Below are 15,892 nucleotides of genomic sequence, written 5' to 3'. Positions count from 1 at the left end.
TTGGGCACAAAAAAGGTGCACGAATGTGCTATTTTTCCTCCCTTTTTTTCTACCAACAGTTACATTGTCTTCTTGGAGATGCCGACCTTTTATGCTATTTTCTTGGAAAAGAGTGAAACTTTGTTTGCCTTGCACGGTTTAATGATCCCCATATGAGTAAAGTGAAACTCAAATGGTTGCGTTTAGTGATGTCAAATCCCGGCGACATTGCTCTGGTGGGGGGAATGTGTGTAAAACCGCAAGCTAATATGGCAATTGTTGTGTAAAACCCCTAAGCTAATAATATGGCAATTGTTGTGTGAAGCGACTCCATTTGAAGTATTAACTAGTTGAGAACCCGTGCTTCACACGTCTTTTGAGGCTTCCAAAATCAAATTCTACCCAAACCTCCTCAAACCTCTTCCTCCACTTCGAGAGCCTCCAAATTCTTGCCACTTGGCAGAAGCGAAGAGAAGAGGTGTGGTGGTTGAATCTTTGATTGTTTGCCCATGGTGGTGAATAGTCACACGTAATAATCACATCAAACCATCAAAGGACAAGGGTGTGTTAGGTGAGAGACAGCAATAGTCAAAGACAGACAAAGACGACAAACACTGCAATGTTTCTTGCTCAAAACGGGTCTCCAGGGTGAGCTATGGCGCCCTCTCGATCCCATCGCAAACCCTACTTCTTGGAAATTTTTGATTTCTGACGCCCCCATACCAGAACGCCATTGCTGCAGTCACTGAGTAGGTCCAGACTTTTTTGGCTATGGCATCATATCCCTGAAAGCCCTAATCCTAATTTTTGCCATTGTGTTGCGTTTCTTCTCTGCCGTGTACAGATCAAGGTGCTATGGAAGATCCTGCGTTGCGTTCTGTTGAGCACGCGGGGCTGCGAAAGGTTCTGCGTGAGGTTGCCAACGATGTTCTCCATGGCCATCACCATGGTCATGGCCATGTCCACGGGGATGGTGGCGATGGAGTTGTTGTAGGATCGCGCTCCCCTCTTACCTTCATACAACGCACCAGAGAATCTCTGCGGGAGAAGTCGCCCCAGCTCAAGGACGCCCTGCGCCACACCTCCTCCGAGATCGTGCGATGGATGCACGAGGGCGGCCCGTGGAGAGCGTTCCTCGTTTCCACTGTGAGTGCTTCTTCTCTCTCAGCACCTCTGTGTGCGTGTGCTGTATGTGTGAGAGAAGAGAGAGAACCATTATATGATGGATCTCCCCTTCTTCTTTTTTCGACTGGCCTTAGGCCCATGATCCTCCTGTAGTTATCAAATTTTCATCGCCCGTAGTTGCTTAATTATCTGCCCGTAATAGGTGGTACCGCCAAGGAAGTACCAAGGGAGGTTTTGACCCCAGGCCCTCTTGGTCCTTGTGAGGCGCGGGATTTTTGGGATTTCTATCCGGCCTCACGTGGTGCGGGATTTTTGGGATTTCTATCCGGCCTCACGTGGTGCTCTCGAGGGATACTTGACCACACCGCGTGAGGCCGGATAGAAATTCCAAAAATCCCATGCCTCACAGTCCTAAGCAAACAACTTCACCGCTTGAGCTATCACCTCATTGGCATGGATCTCCCATTTTCACGCTATCCAATCTCTCCTTTCAATTAATCAGCACCTGATTATTTACACTAAGGTCACACCTCAGTATTCGACCTCACTTGTTAATGAATAAAACAAAACGTGTGCCTGTGTTGGGTTGAGTTGGTGTAGCCCGTTGGTTCTAAAGTAAAGAAACTAGGTTTGAACCCGACCCCAAACAAAGCCCACAGGGTGACTTAAATTCAGTACCCATCTCTACTTACTAGCAATGTACTAGTACTGTGGACTACTTACTAGCTGTCTTTGGCAATTTCATGATAATACGAATGTTGCTGGCATAAATCGAAATCTCATGGGAGTGCCCATGTTTGCTTTGAGTGTGTTGAACTTCAAAATTTAGAGGTCTTGTTACAAGTTCCAGGGCTTGAAAAAAACGACCTTCTAGTGTATTTGTACCGGCCAGAATTAAAAAAAACTGGCTGAGATTTTAAGTAGCCCTTGTTTTAAGGAATGATTTTTCATATATTTTAGTTATAAAACTACACATATTGTAGAGATTTCAAAACAAAAACCGGATATATTTCAGATTTGTCCTTATTTTGATTGGTTGAAAAATATGTTTTTTTTCTAGCACTAATTACAACTATCTACTTGTTTGTTACAGGTGGGAATAGTGTTGCTGCTGGCACTTGCAGGATTGGGTACTTTTCTGCTTTTCTTCCTGGCAGCAACAGTGAACGCAGTTGCAGTTGGGTTTCTTGCATCTGTTGCATCAGTGGGGGCCTTCACAGCCCTCTTTTTCACGTCACTTATTGCTATCTACATTGGGGCTCTAATCATGGCAGTTCTTACCATTTCAACGATCACCTTCTTCTGCATTTGTGCTGCTTTGACAGCGGCAGGTCAGTGGCTGTTTTTTTAGACCACTTAGAATGACAGGATTTGCATCAGTGATTGTCTGTGTACCACCTACTTTTTGTTCTTTTCATCATAAGTGCCAAGTCAGGTTCTTTTTGCTAAATGCGAGAGCTTGTGGATGTGAACTGTTCACTAAGAGATGGAGCTTTGCAGGATGGGTTGCGTTCTTATGGGTCCTCTGGCAAGGATTGAAGAAAGGGGTAGAGATTTGTAAGGCGTCTTGTCTTGTGTCAGTTGCTACCCTCACGACGGTGGCATCCGGTGGGTCAAGGCAGTATGAGAAGATGCATTACTGAGTTTTGGGAACAAGGGATTATGAGGAGGTGCATTATGATGTTGCTACTTTTAGCACTTGGCATAGAGGCAGCTCTCTATGATGCATACTGCCTCTAGAAGGCAGCTTTCTATGATGAATGCTGTTTCTAGCTTTCCTAATTTCAACTTGTATGTATGTGTGTATGTGTACTTCCAACTTGTATGTATGTGTGTGTGTATGTGATGCTACTGGCTTCTTTGTGAGCCTATTATTTCATTTCATGTATGACGCTATTCTAGTGTTGACTTGTTATCAAAGTAGGCTAAGTGTTGGACTTGTTATTTATGTACCAGCTATTATCTTGAAGCCTGTTGTGTGCATAATGTTTATTAATGATGAAATAATTATTGTTTCTAAGGTTGGAATATCTTGTTTTTTTTTGAAAGGTTTAGTTTTTTTTTATATCTCTGGAGTACAAAAGTTGTTTTGCCTACTACACCAGGGCTTTTTTTTGAACTTGTTTATGGGCTTGTAGATGCATGCAAAGGATAGCAAGTGTCGGCAATGAGATTTTTATCAATGGCTTTCTAAGTTTATCAACTGTAGGCGAGCCTTTGAGGGCATATAAATTTTACATTGAGAAGATCATTGGCCATCGTCTAGCAAAACAAGCGAGGAGCTGCCAAAAGCTGTTGGGTAACAAATTTTGTGAAACATACGAGTTTTTTGTTTGATAGGGACCTTGCCTTGATAAATGGCCTTGATTGCTCGACACTTGTTCCCAATGTCTCAAAACTTTTTGGCTTGCATCCCAAATTGTGCACGGCATCTTTGATGGTGGGAGTTCAAGTCAAAAGTTTACCTTGGCCTTGCTACATGTAGCATATGTTGTCAGATTTTGCCCTAGAGTCACAATTTGCGACTATCCAATGTGAGTGCACTAGCTTATCTGTTGTGTGTGCACCTTGGAATGCTCTTTGCTAAAAGGATAATGGAGAGCTCTCCATACCTTGATAGAGACAACAAGAGATCCATCTTTGTAGTGGATTTCTCTTGTAAAGGTGGGGGAAGAAAAAAAGTTATTACAAGAAGAAAACCTTACAATCAAACCTATCTAGCATGAGTCCACCGAGCAAGAAGGGTTTAAAAGCATACAAGCAAGCAAAAAGAGGAAAGGAGAGCTCATAAGTAAATTATTGCAAGGGAATGATTGTGTATTGTTTAGTGTCAAAATCGAGTTGTATACAAATAAGTAGCTTTTATACTAGATTGATCGGACTTAAAAATGGTTCGGTCTCTGTAGCAAAGTAAAAAGGGACTCAAGTTAATTTGGGCCCAAGGCTAAGGGATGAAGGAGATGTGAAAGGGGCCAAGGGTTAAGACTAGGCTTGGGCATGTCCATGGACATTAATAAGTGTAGTGTGAAAGGGTGGCCTAGAATATAAGTGAATATGGACTAATGTCATATGATTCTTTTGACAATTATCAATATACAAGTCAATTACTCTCTTCTCTCTAAACTTAGGTTAATCAACTTAATCTAGATTAATTTAAGATCAATTAGATAAATCCAAGGCTAATTTAGATTAATCTAGTCTTTCATTGGTATTAGTCATGTCTTTGATCTATTTTCATCTTAGTTTCAAAAAAATTTGAAGAATTTTTGATTTTCTTGATCAAGAAATAGAGACATAGTGATCTTGTTTGAGGAGATTTGATCTTTTTGAGTCATCTTTCCTAAGTTTTGGGACCATGGGTTGGTAGAGGATCAAATTTTGAGGGAGATGCTTCTAATTTTAATTCACAGGATTAAATTTGGAAAAAAACTTGCTAATTTTAATTAGTGTTAAGTCGAAACGTTTTTCCCCCTTCTTTCTTGCTTGATTTTGGAGTGATATGAGACTTAAGTCCTGGTTATAGCTTGCTATATCTTAGGGCGTTTACTAGGGAGGTAATAAGCTTGTCAATGAACCTAGTTTTGGTGAGATTCGTGGCAGATTTCTACCTATGAGGGCGTTCGATGGTTGCGTGCATCTTTCCATCTATTGGAGCCAAATGTCTACCATTGAACAAGCAAAAAGAAGAGAAGAGAGAAAGAGAGCAACAAAAAAAAAGAGAGAAAGAGAAAAAGCGCGCACTAGAATAGAAGGGAGAGAGAGAGAGAGAGAGAGAGAGAGAGGGGGAGGAAGGAGGAGGAGAGAGAGCACAAGAAAATCTCTCCCAAGAAGAGAACCGAAAAGAGCACCTAACCGAGGTGAAGAACCCACAACTCAACCGAAGTCGACAAAAACTGTAATTCAATCCACCATGCTCTGCATCTCCCTCCATGGCACAACACTTGCCTCCATCCATGCAACTCTTGAAACAAGGTAGAGATGCACAAAAGGTCGAAACGCCACATGCCCAAGGTCAATTTTGTTCGGAACTCCAAAGTACATGTGAATCTACCACTGACATGCATGTATCATATAAAGAAGAATCATAGCTACATTAAACTTAGAACACCCACTCATCTTGAGCATGGTTAGCAGATTCCTTCTTTTCAACACTAGGTGCCAATGCATCAGCCACACAAACATACCAGAGTCTTTCGTCTCTTAGATGAAGGGTTTATGAAGCTTGAACCTCACAATTTCTGTTTTTTTCCCCGCTCAACCATTGGCAGCCAGTGGCATGAATTCGCCATGAAGACGGAGTGTATAGCTGTTGTTTTTCACCATTATGCTATCCAATCAATGTTAAATGCCTTCCACAAGCCTTTCTCATATTAATGATTATTTAATAATAAAGAAAATTATATTTTTTTGAGTGATGATATGGCAACATGAGTCTGCGATGTATGCCAATATTTTTTTCAGGTGATGAGGTGGAACGTGAGTTGCGAGCAAATTTTTTTTAAAGATTTAAAAAAAATCTTTAGATGATAATGTGGCGACGTGAGCCTACATGATGACATGGTGACGTAAGCTTGTGTGATGATGTGGTGACATGAGTCAGCTTATATATTTATATATATATGTATGTATATATATATATATATATATATATATATATATATATATATATGTATGTATGTATGTATGTATGTATGTATGTATGTATGTATACGGATGATGACATGGCAACATGAGCTTATGTGATGATGTAAGCTTACATGATGATGTGGCATCGAGGCCCAACTTTTTTTGAAAATTTGGGTGATAATGTGGCAATGTGAGCCTACATGATGACATGGCAATGTGAGTCAATGTTTTTAAAGGGATAATGACATGGCAATATGATGGCATGGCGACATGAGCCAACTTTTTTTAAAAGATTTTTTTAAGATGATGGTGTGGCAATGTGAGCGTACGTGATGACATGGTGACATGAGCCTATGTGATGATGTGGTGACATGAGCCTACGTGATGATGTGATGATGTGGTGACATGAGCCTACGTGATGATGTGGTGATATGAGCCTATGTTTTTTCGAGCGATGACATGGCAATGTGAGTCTACGTGATGTGATGTGGCAACATGAGTCGACCTTTTTTTTGGGTGATGATGTGGCTACGTGAGCCAACTTTTTTTAAAAATTCAGGTGATAATGTGATGACATGAGTCAACTTTTTTTAACGCCAAATATTTTTTTTTCTTTCTGTCTTTTGGGTGGTTATTATGAGCAATCTTTTTTTTAAATATTTTTTTAATTTTTGTGTGATGATGTGGCAACATGAGCCTACATGATGATGTCGACATGAGCCATTTTTTAATAAGATTATTTTGGGGTTATTATTATTATTTATCATGGATGATGATGTGGCAACGTGAGTCTACGGGATGACTTGGTGACGTGAGCCTACATTGATGATGTGGTGACATGAGCCAACTTTTTTAAAGTTTATTATTATTATTATTGTTTTGTGTTTGGGTGTTTGTGTGGAAATTTTTGGGTGTTTATTATTGTTTTGTGTTTGGGTGTTTGTGTGTGTGTGGAAATTGTTTTCTAGGGAGGGGGTGTTTTAAAACTTTAGGGGGATAATTTTTAAGGATCTAAGAGAAAAATACTTTATAGGGGAGGGTTGAGTATGCATGTGTGTATATGTGGGTGCATATACGGGTGAGTGTGGGTGTGTGTATGTGCTATGTGCTCATAGGTGCATGTGAGTGCTTTTAATGATTTTTTATCATTTTTTTAGTTTTGTGTTGGGCTCACGGAGCAAAGGTGGAGAGTCACTTGCCCGTAAAACGAGACGAAAGCTTGGATGTCAGTTGTGGGGGACCGGCATGCATGTGCCCACAATGGAGGTTGAGGGACAAGAATCCTTTACCCATCCCATGAGACGAAAGCTTGGATGCCATTGTGGCAGCTTTGCTAGTATGCTTGATTGAGTGGTGTCTTTTCAGTTTTAGCTTGCGAGTTGGTGTTACAGTGTGGGGCACATAGTTGTTGTGGGATCATGGTGATCTTTTTGAGCCTTGGGTTGGTTGACGATGCCCTAAAGTGTGTGTACAGCTCTCCTTGGGGGTTTGTTACCATGGATGACTCTTCTTTGATGTGAACAAGGACAGGTAGGGCCATTGCACATGGGCAAGGTGTGGCCTCTTGTTACTCGGAGTCCACGAGCTCTTCCAACTTTTTTGATGTCAGCACATGAGTTTATGTGGAAGCCACTGCTCTCCATTCCTGCTTAGGCTTTAGAGTTGGTGTGAAAGGTATGAATTTGGGTCTCCACACCCACTTGGATTTGACATTCTCGAGGGTGCATTTGGGACACCCATATGTGGGGGGTTTCCTTCATAGAATCCTTGTGCTTCTAGCAAATTTATCGGGATCTAATAAAGCATCAACTTTTGAGGTGGTTTTAGGTATTGAGGTTGTCGTTTGGATCTTTTTACCTTTGGGGTTTGTGTAGACAATGAGGTTTTTGGGACCCAAATGGATGGGTTCTCTTTGTAGAATCCTTGGGCTTCTAGCACCTTGACAAGGATCCAACAAGGCTCGAGGTTTGGATAAAACATTGTTGCTTAGGGTTCCTTCTTGGCAGATCTCCACTCAACACTTGGCTTCAAGCCAAGTGGTGTGGCTTGCCATGCCCTTGCATGGATGTTATACTTTCCTTGACTAGCCAGGGTAGTCTTGGATACCCATTCTTTTTTGGTGACCTCCCTGGGTGGTCTTTATCTTGACATGTAAGTTTTTGGATCTCCATAATGGTTTGAGGGGGTGGACGATGCAATGAGATGAGAGTGTTGTTAAGTGTTAGAGGTTACCTGAGGTGGCTTGTAAGTGGAGGTGGAAGATGAGGCTTGGGATGTTGATAGATTCAAGGTTCCTTCATGGTATGGTAACCATTCCAAAGGGGGGAGCTTGAGCATAGCGATCCTCTTTTGCTAGAAATCCATGGTCAATCCATCCCCTCCTAAGGATGATGCTCTCTTTCAACGTACTTGTGGGGGTCACATAAAACTTGCATGATGCAAGTTTAGATCCAATTAGAAACCTTGCTTCAAAATAATCAATGTCCATAGATTGGGAATTTTTAATGCGGTGATGGTTGCTACCTACTATTGATGGTGCGAGGGGTGGGTGGCTGATGAGGTCCACGTCTACCAAGACAACACATTGTGGCGAGCCGGTGTCAACCATGGCATGCCATGTAGCTAGGTGGTATTTTGGGAGAATTCTAACTCTCAAGGTGAGCCATTTTCACCCACTGGTTCTATTTCAATTGTGTCGAGTGAAAGCATAGACTTGATTTCAACATTGTCCAATCGTGCAAACCTTGTCCCAAGGATTTGTGGAAGACTATCCAAGGTTATAAGAATGCGATTCTAGTCCTTGGAGTTGGCAAACTCTGGGAGGGGATAATATTCTTGGTCCCAAGATTTTGTGGAAGGGTGTCAGAGTTGGAAAACTCTGGTAGGGGCTCATATTCTTGGTCCTCATCTTCATAATCCAACATCTTGTTATAAGCTCTACAGCTATCATTCGACATGGTGTGAGCTTTTAAGTTACATGCTCTCTACAAATATTGGCTAAAGTGATCTAAGCAGTTGTGTCAAACTCATTGGCAAGAATACCTTGACCCATGGGATGTGTTAGGAAAAGGGTAGGACTAGGGGGAGTCGAGCAGTTCAGGGGAGTCCGAACAAGTGTGGATGGCTAGGGCTATAGTTAGCCAGCTAGGGTCTATATCTGACGGTTGGGTGGAGAGTTTCCCTATTCTCTTCTAGGAGTTCTCATGGTAGACTCACACTGGTATCAGACCTCCATGAGAAATCACAGAAGAGAATAAACTCTCCACCCAACCGCCGGATATAGACCCTAGCTTGCTAACTATAGCCCTGGTCGTCCACACTTGTCCAGACTCCCTTGAAACATCTCTGACTCCCCCTAGCCCTACCCTTGTCTTGACATTAATCCCCCCTTTTGAAGAGTTTTCGGCCTCAAAAACAAAGGTAGGATATCGGGTCTTGAGAGTACTAATGTCCTCCTTCTTCTGGCCTATCCTTCCACTTAGCTAGATACTGTTATCTAATTCTGTGATGATGAGATCACTTCTCTTGAAAATCCAAGATGCGCTCTGGCTCTTGTGGTAAAACCGGAGGCTCAATTAAATCTACAAGAACACCTGTATTCACCACATTAGCATCTTCACTTTGTCGTTTCCCTAGACGACTCACATGAAAAACTTGGTGAACCTTGGAATGTTCTGGGCAGAGCTAACTTATAGGCAACTTCACCTACACGCTTAAGTATTGTGAAAGGTCCACAATACTGAGGCGATAACTTTGGCACTTTTCCTGTCTCAAAGTTTCTGAACTCGGGGGAACCTTGAGAAATACTTGGTCATCCTTTTCAAATGTGACCCCTCTGTGGTCTTTGTCTACATAATGCTTGTAGAGCGATCTTGGGCCCATTTAACATTTTCCTTTAGTTGTCTTCAACATATCGGTATGATCTTACAGAAAATCTTTAACCTTTTGAATTTTTTCAGTAGAGCTAACTCCGTAGCTACTGGAGATTGGGGTTGAAAGCCATACATAAGCATGAAAGGACTAAAGCTCATAGGCGGCATGCTTTACACTATAATAGGCAAATTCTAAAATTGGTAAGTAATCTTCCTAATCATTTGCTATTTACTCACATATGCCCTTAGCATATCCTTGAGCACTTGGTTGACCCTTTCTGTTCCATCACTCTGAGAGGTAGTTAATAGTTCTCATACTAAGCATTGTGTCTACCTTTTGAACACTGCCCCAGAAGTGACTATTAAACTGCTGATCTCTATCACTGACTATATTAGCTGGTAGCCCATAGAGTCGATAGATATTCCCAATGAAATGCCGAGCTAACTCTGGCGTTTTCATCGTGGTTTTAGTTGGAATAAACCGAGACATCTTGTTTAACCTATCCACTACAACCCAAATGGCATCATGGCCTCTGCAAGTTATAGGTAGACCTCTAATAAAATCCATAGAGATGCTTTCCCACTTACCACATCAGGGATTTCTAAGGGTTGTAACAACCCACTATCTTAAGATGCTCAACCTTATTGACCTAGCATTTTTGACAATGCAAAACATATTCTTGGACATCCCTACGAAGTCCAGGTCAATAGAATTGCCTTCTCACTAAGGCATAGGTCTTCCTAATTCTAGGATGACCTACAATTGGACTATCATGGCACTCATAAAGTATTTGGCACCTAGTGTCGGAGTTTGAGGGTACATATACTCTTCCTTTGTGTAACAAGTACCCATTATCGCGATGGAAAAATGCTTCCAATGATTAAGCTCATCCCTAGAAAGAGAAGAGCTGGTGTGGAACTATCATCTGCACTCGCTACTGTGGTGTGGGAGGGATCCCTGCGTTTAATAAATTTCCACATCTTTGCATATGCCTAATCATGTTCACACTTTTCCTTTGAGTTAATCTAAAAATTTCCTTTTCAACTATGTGAAACTCAACGAGTTGACTTGAGGCATGCGATGTAAGGTATCCCATGACATTGTATCAGCCCTTATGATACCTTAATTTTGAAGTTCAATTCTTGGATTTCAACCCACCAAGCTTTACAACCTTTCAAATCAGTTTGAGCTGTCAACCTCTCCTCCCCACACTTGGATTGATCCTATTGGCCTATAGGAACCTTAATTGGACCATAATCTAAATTTTTTTGAAAATCTAGATCCTTAGACTAAGGTTCTTTATACATATTTTCAATTAATTCCAATTGCACATTGGAAAGTTCTTTTTGCATTTTTGTTTCAGGGGAAACTATTTTAGACACTAGGAGGATTTTTATATCAAAAAATATCTCAATTTCGGACTACCTCCCTCTAGACATTTTCTCTCTCTAGGCCAAAACAAGATCTTTCTTTTATTTTAGAGAGGGGAATAATTACAAGATCAAGAGGGGAGACTCTTACACCAATACACTTCAAAAGCTGGGTGTATATTTAGTAATGAACAAGTTTGGAAACTGAGACAACATCTCTACATATTAATCCCTTTCCTGCTAATCCAAATCTCTAGCAATCATTTTAAGCTACAAAGGCTGACCTAGAAGAAGAGGCCAACAGAGGATTATGCGACAAAATTCAAAGCACTGCTAATGCATCTGGATCAGCCCAACACACATTCCCCAACCACACAGAGTTAGTGGTTCATAAGAGGACCGAGGGAAAAACTTCAGAAAGCAGTAGTCTCGTATGATTTGGACACCCTCACCTTTGAACAAGTGGTGGCAGGAGTAACCAGAGAGCTGAGGGGATTCTGAAGCCGACAAGCAAAGACCCCAATAAGAAAAAGAAGGAAAAAAGAAAGAAGAAGGAAGAAGAAACTTCCGAGTCGGATTCTAGAGAAGACACCGCAGAATCAAATTCCAGTTAGGAGTTAGATGCTGAAGAGCGAAAGCCCCAAAAGAAGAAGAATTAAAGGCCGCCCTAGCCAAGCTTGCCGGAGGACATGCATCCAAACTGAGATCGGATGTCTGGTGCATGAAGTGTTACAACGAGGGTCATACAAAGGAAGAGTGCCAGATGAAAAGCACGTAGTAGCAAGAGCAACCACACCACACCACTGACGTGTTTTTACAACACTCAGAAAATAGGAATCTGAGAGTGTTGGAAAAGTAGCAGCATTAGCTGCGCAACAGGTCCCAACTATTAACCAAGTCATAACCGATCCTCAAAACAGCAGACCCTATGGAAGAGGAGGTGGAAGATTTAGAAAGAGGGGAGCCGAGCGGATATGCTACTATTGTAGTGTCCGATGGCATAGACAAAATGATTGCCCCAAATTACAATGTCATCAATAGGAACTATAAGAGGTAAGGCCGCAAAGAGAGGCAAACCTAGCAGGAAACTGATGCAACGAGTGAATATGGTAAAAGTGGACCAATGGGTAGGAAAACAACATGTTGGACAAAGAGGGTATCATGCAGCTTGTCATTAGAAATGTAAAAGTGCATTTCCTTAATTATGCTTTCATCTTTGTGGCTTCGACGATAAGAAATGTGAACTAAGATTGTACATTGGCCTGTGTCAATGCATTGACTGAATCTCATTCTGCTCCTTGAATGAGTAGTTCTCGAACACCACAGAGACTATGGTATCTATAGGAAACACCTTTAAGCACTCTCTATATTGATCAGCTTGCCATCTGTTATTATGTAAAGTTGTGCTTGATGAAGGTCCTAGTTCTTTCTTGCAGAAGCTTTGTGAATTCTTCGACAACAACCAGATGCTTGATGGACAACACCTTTCGTTTCCTTGTTTCACCATTCTTGTTTTAAACCTGAACATCTTCAAAGACTTGAACTGCAGCTGTTTTTGTTGTCTCTTGATGCTCACATGGACAAAAGGGAATATTCTTCACATCGCATTTATTACATTTTCCCATAAGACATTCGTACGTGTGAAATGTTGAATTCTGATTCTTTGCACACACACATGATTCCCATAGTTTTGTTATCCTAGACAACGAGTGCTTTGAAGCCGCACATTTGCCACCAACAAGCACAGCTTTTTTGCAAATGTCACAAGCACATGAGCATGACCTCCCATGAAAACCAGCAACATCGGAACATAGTTGATTGTATGCATCTTTCAAGAACAGCATTGGTATGTGGTACACACAGCCGCATGTGTTCTGATCTTTTAGCTTTCTTACAAACCATGGTTTGAGCTTCTCAAAAGACCTCTACCCAATCTTCACTATTGGGTGGGTCTCTCTGAACTTTAGGAAATACGATGTCTGTAGATAACACATATGCATTAGCTGTTAATGTCCTAAAGTAACTCAAAACTGTAAGCTATATAGCACACTAGCATATGATAATACTGTGTGATATGCATTGTATAGTGCATAGCAGTAGTGCAATAGCAGAGAAATGCTTATGCTATGCATTATATAGCACATAGCTGACCAAAAACACACATTCTAGTGCAATGCATTATATAGCACATAGCTGACCAAAAACACACATTCTAGTGCAATGCATTACATAGCACACATATGAAGTCAACAGCACATGTGCACTGTGGCTTATGTAACACATACTAGTAGACAATAGCAAATGTATTCTTGGCTGCTATATAACACACAATAGCAGTCAATGCCACACATGCTAGTAAAAAAGTTGATAATAGCACATATGCCTTTGATTGCTATATAGCATAGAATAGCAAGCAATAGCACAGATGCAAGTGCTATGCAATAATTGGTATACTCCTGGATGCTATATAGCAGACAATAGCAGTCAATACCACACATGCCAGTGCAATGCATTATATAGTACACAATAGTGGATAATAGTACAGATGCCCTTGGTTGCTACATAGCACATAATGACAAGCAATAGCATAGATGCAACTGCTATGCAATAACTGGTATACATCATAGCACAGATGCATGAGGGCTGCAGAAGCAAAGAATAGCACCCCATAGCACACCATAGCACAGATGCATCACCATAGCACAGATGCATCACCTTATGAATCTCTTGATTGCTATTATATAGCACACAATAGCAATCAATAACACACATGCTAGTGCACAGCATTAGATAGCACATGCTAGTGGACAATAGCAAACATGCTTACGGTGCTATATAGCATAGGATAGCACTTAATAGCAAACATGCTTACGGTGCTATATAGCATAGGATAGCAATCAATAACACACATGCTAGTGCACAGCATTAGATAGCACATGCTAGTGGACAATAGCAAACATGCTTATGGTGCTACATAGCATAGGATAGCACTTAATAGCACATACTAGTATGCTACGCAATAACTAGTATGATCTTCTATGCTATATAGCACCATAATAGCAGAGAGTAGCAAACATGCTAGTACAGTGCTTGTGAATAATCTGCTATAGAATGCTAGTTAGCACACAATAGCAGATAGTTGCCCCATTCTAGTGAAATGCATTATATAGCACACATTCAGGACTATAGCAGACATACAAACGCTATACATTAGTTAACACAAACGAGCAGATAGTTAACACAAACGAGCAGATAGTTGTCCCATTCTAGTGAAATGCATTATATAGCACACATTGAGGACTATAGCAGACATACAAATGCTATACATTAGTTAACACAAACGAGCAGATAGTTGCCCCATTCTAGTGAAATGCATTATATAGCACACATTGAGGACTATAGCAGACATACAAACGCTATACATTAGTTAACACAAACGAGCAGAAAAAATCAAATAGAAGCCTAGTACTATATAGCACAAAATAGCACATATGCTTTTGATTGCTATTTTGCATGCAGCAATAGCACAAATGCAAGTGGGGTGCATTACATAACACATAGTAATAGACAAAAGCAACGGAAGTTAAGACTGTGACTCCTTATTACCTGAGATTCATCTAGCAAGTGCACTGGATGCTCAATGTATTGCTTGCGGCCAGTACGCCATCGAACGATGTCTTTCTTGTTTGGAGATACCCTGGTCTACTTTGTCCAAAACTTGACAACTATCTCCTTCACCTCATCATCTAACTTGACATGCATCAATTGTCTCTTACCACATAAGTCCAATGGTAGTATGCTTGAAGAACCAACATCATTATCAACTCTGTGCATAGCAGCATAGAGGTTCCGTGGATGAATACCAAGTAGATTGGATACTTCGATATAAGACTGATACCTTTGTTTCTGGTGTCATTAAGTTGCATTAACCCATTCACAAGCATGGTTAAAGTGCTACATTTCAAGAAAAGCTCATTGTTAGACTTTGGATTCTTCAACGCCGTCTGTAGGAAGATCCTAAATGTAGAGAGAATATCAAGGGAGTGATCATGAACTTTATCTTGTGCGCATTGTAAAATGCGTTTGTCATTTAGAATTGCTTGGATTACTTCCTTCTGGTATTCTCTTCCATAAACACTCAACTCTAAGATAATATGGTGAACAATGGTCTCAGAAGACCTCCTTTTCCTTGCTTGAATGTCCTCTTCAATAGTAGGTTCCTCCCTATTGCTTGGACCTTCAGTCTGCTTCTGAGTACGGCGTCTTTTTCAATACTCCTTCTTCATCATGGCCTCATATTTCCGTACTGAAATGATCTCAGCCTCACCAAGATGTTGCATGCATTTGGAATTTATTTGTACCTTACATAATGGTGCCTTCGAAACATGTGCTTCCAAAAGTGACTCCCCATCTGGCTCAGAACAACCGTGTAAAGTGATTACGCTCTGCACCTTTTCAACAAATCTTGGATAAAAATTACCCTCAGTAGTACTTCCAAACACCTATAATTCTTGGATAGTTGTAGCAAGCTCTGTTTGACAAGTCTCAATTACTGATTGTGGGCCTTCCATAGAGAGAGAGAGAGAGAGAGAGAGAGAGAGAGAGAGAGAGAGAGAGAGAGAGAGCTCCAACACTAATGAATTCTCTGTTGCACACACAGAGATTAGAATTGAGAGAGAGAGAGAGAGAGAGAGTTTCACCCACAGAAGAGAGAGAGAGAGAGAGAGAGAGAGAGAGAGAGAGAGAGAGAGAGAGAGAGAGAGAGAGAGAGAGAGTTTCACCCACAGAAGAGAGAGAGAGAGAGAGAGCTGGAAGCCTGTGCAGAGCTCGTGCATGCTCAAGGTAGAGAGATAGAGAGAGATGGAGTTCTGTGCAGAGAGAGAGAGAGAGAGAGAGAGAGAGAGAGAGACAGAGAGTAT

General features: G+C 41.1%; 1 protein-coding gene across 1 annotated transcript; it reads left to right on the top strand.

The window, feature by feature from the left end:
* Positions 1-552: 552 nt before the first annotated feature.
* On the top strand, positions 553-3,124 carry LOC147623925 (voltage-dependent L-type calcium channel subunit). The gene is made up of 4 exons (XM_086820557.1): positions 553-728; positions 824-1,125; positions 2,198-2,435; positions 2,605-3,124. Exons 2-4 carry the CDS (start codon positions 835-837, stop codon positions 2,745-2,747), a joined length of 672 nt encoding a protein of 223 aa, XP_086676683.1. The 5' UTR covers positions 553-728; positions 824-834; the 3' UTR covers positions 2,748-3,124.
* Positions 3,125-15,892: the final 12,768 nt, after the last annotated feature.

Source organism: Cibotium barometz, chromosome 26 (assembly GCF_041138505.1).
Source record: "Cibotium barometz isolate CiBa-2024 chromosome 26, ASM4113850v1, whole genome shotgun sequence".
Classification (NCBI taxonomy): Eukaryota; Viridiplantae; Streptophyta; class Polypodiopsida; order Cyatheales; family Cibotiaceae; genus Cibotium; species Cibotium barometz.
The sequence above is the reverse complement of the archived record's forward strand: the minus strand, read 5'-3'. Positions and strand labels throughout refer to the sequence as shown.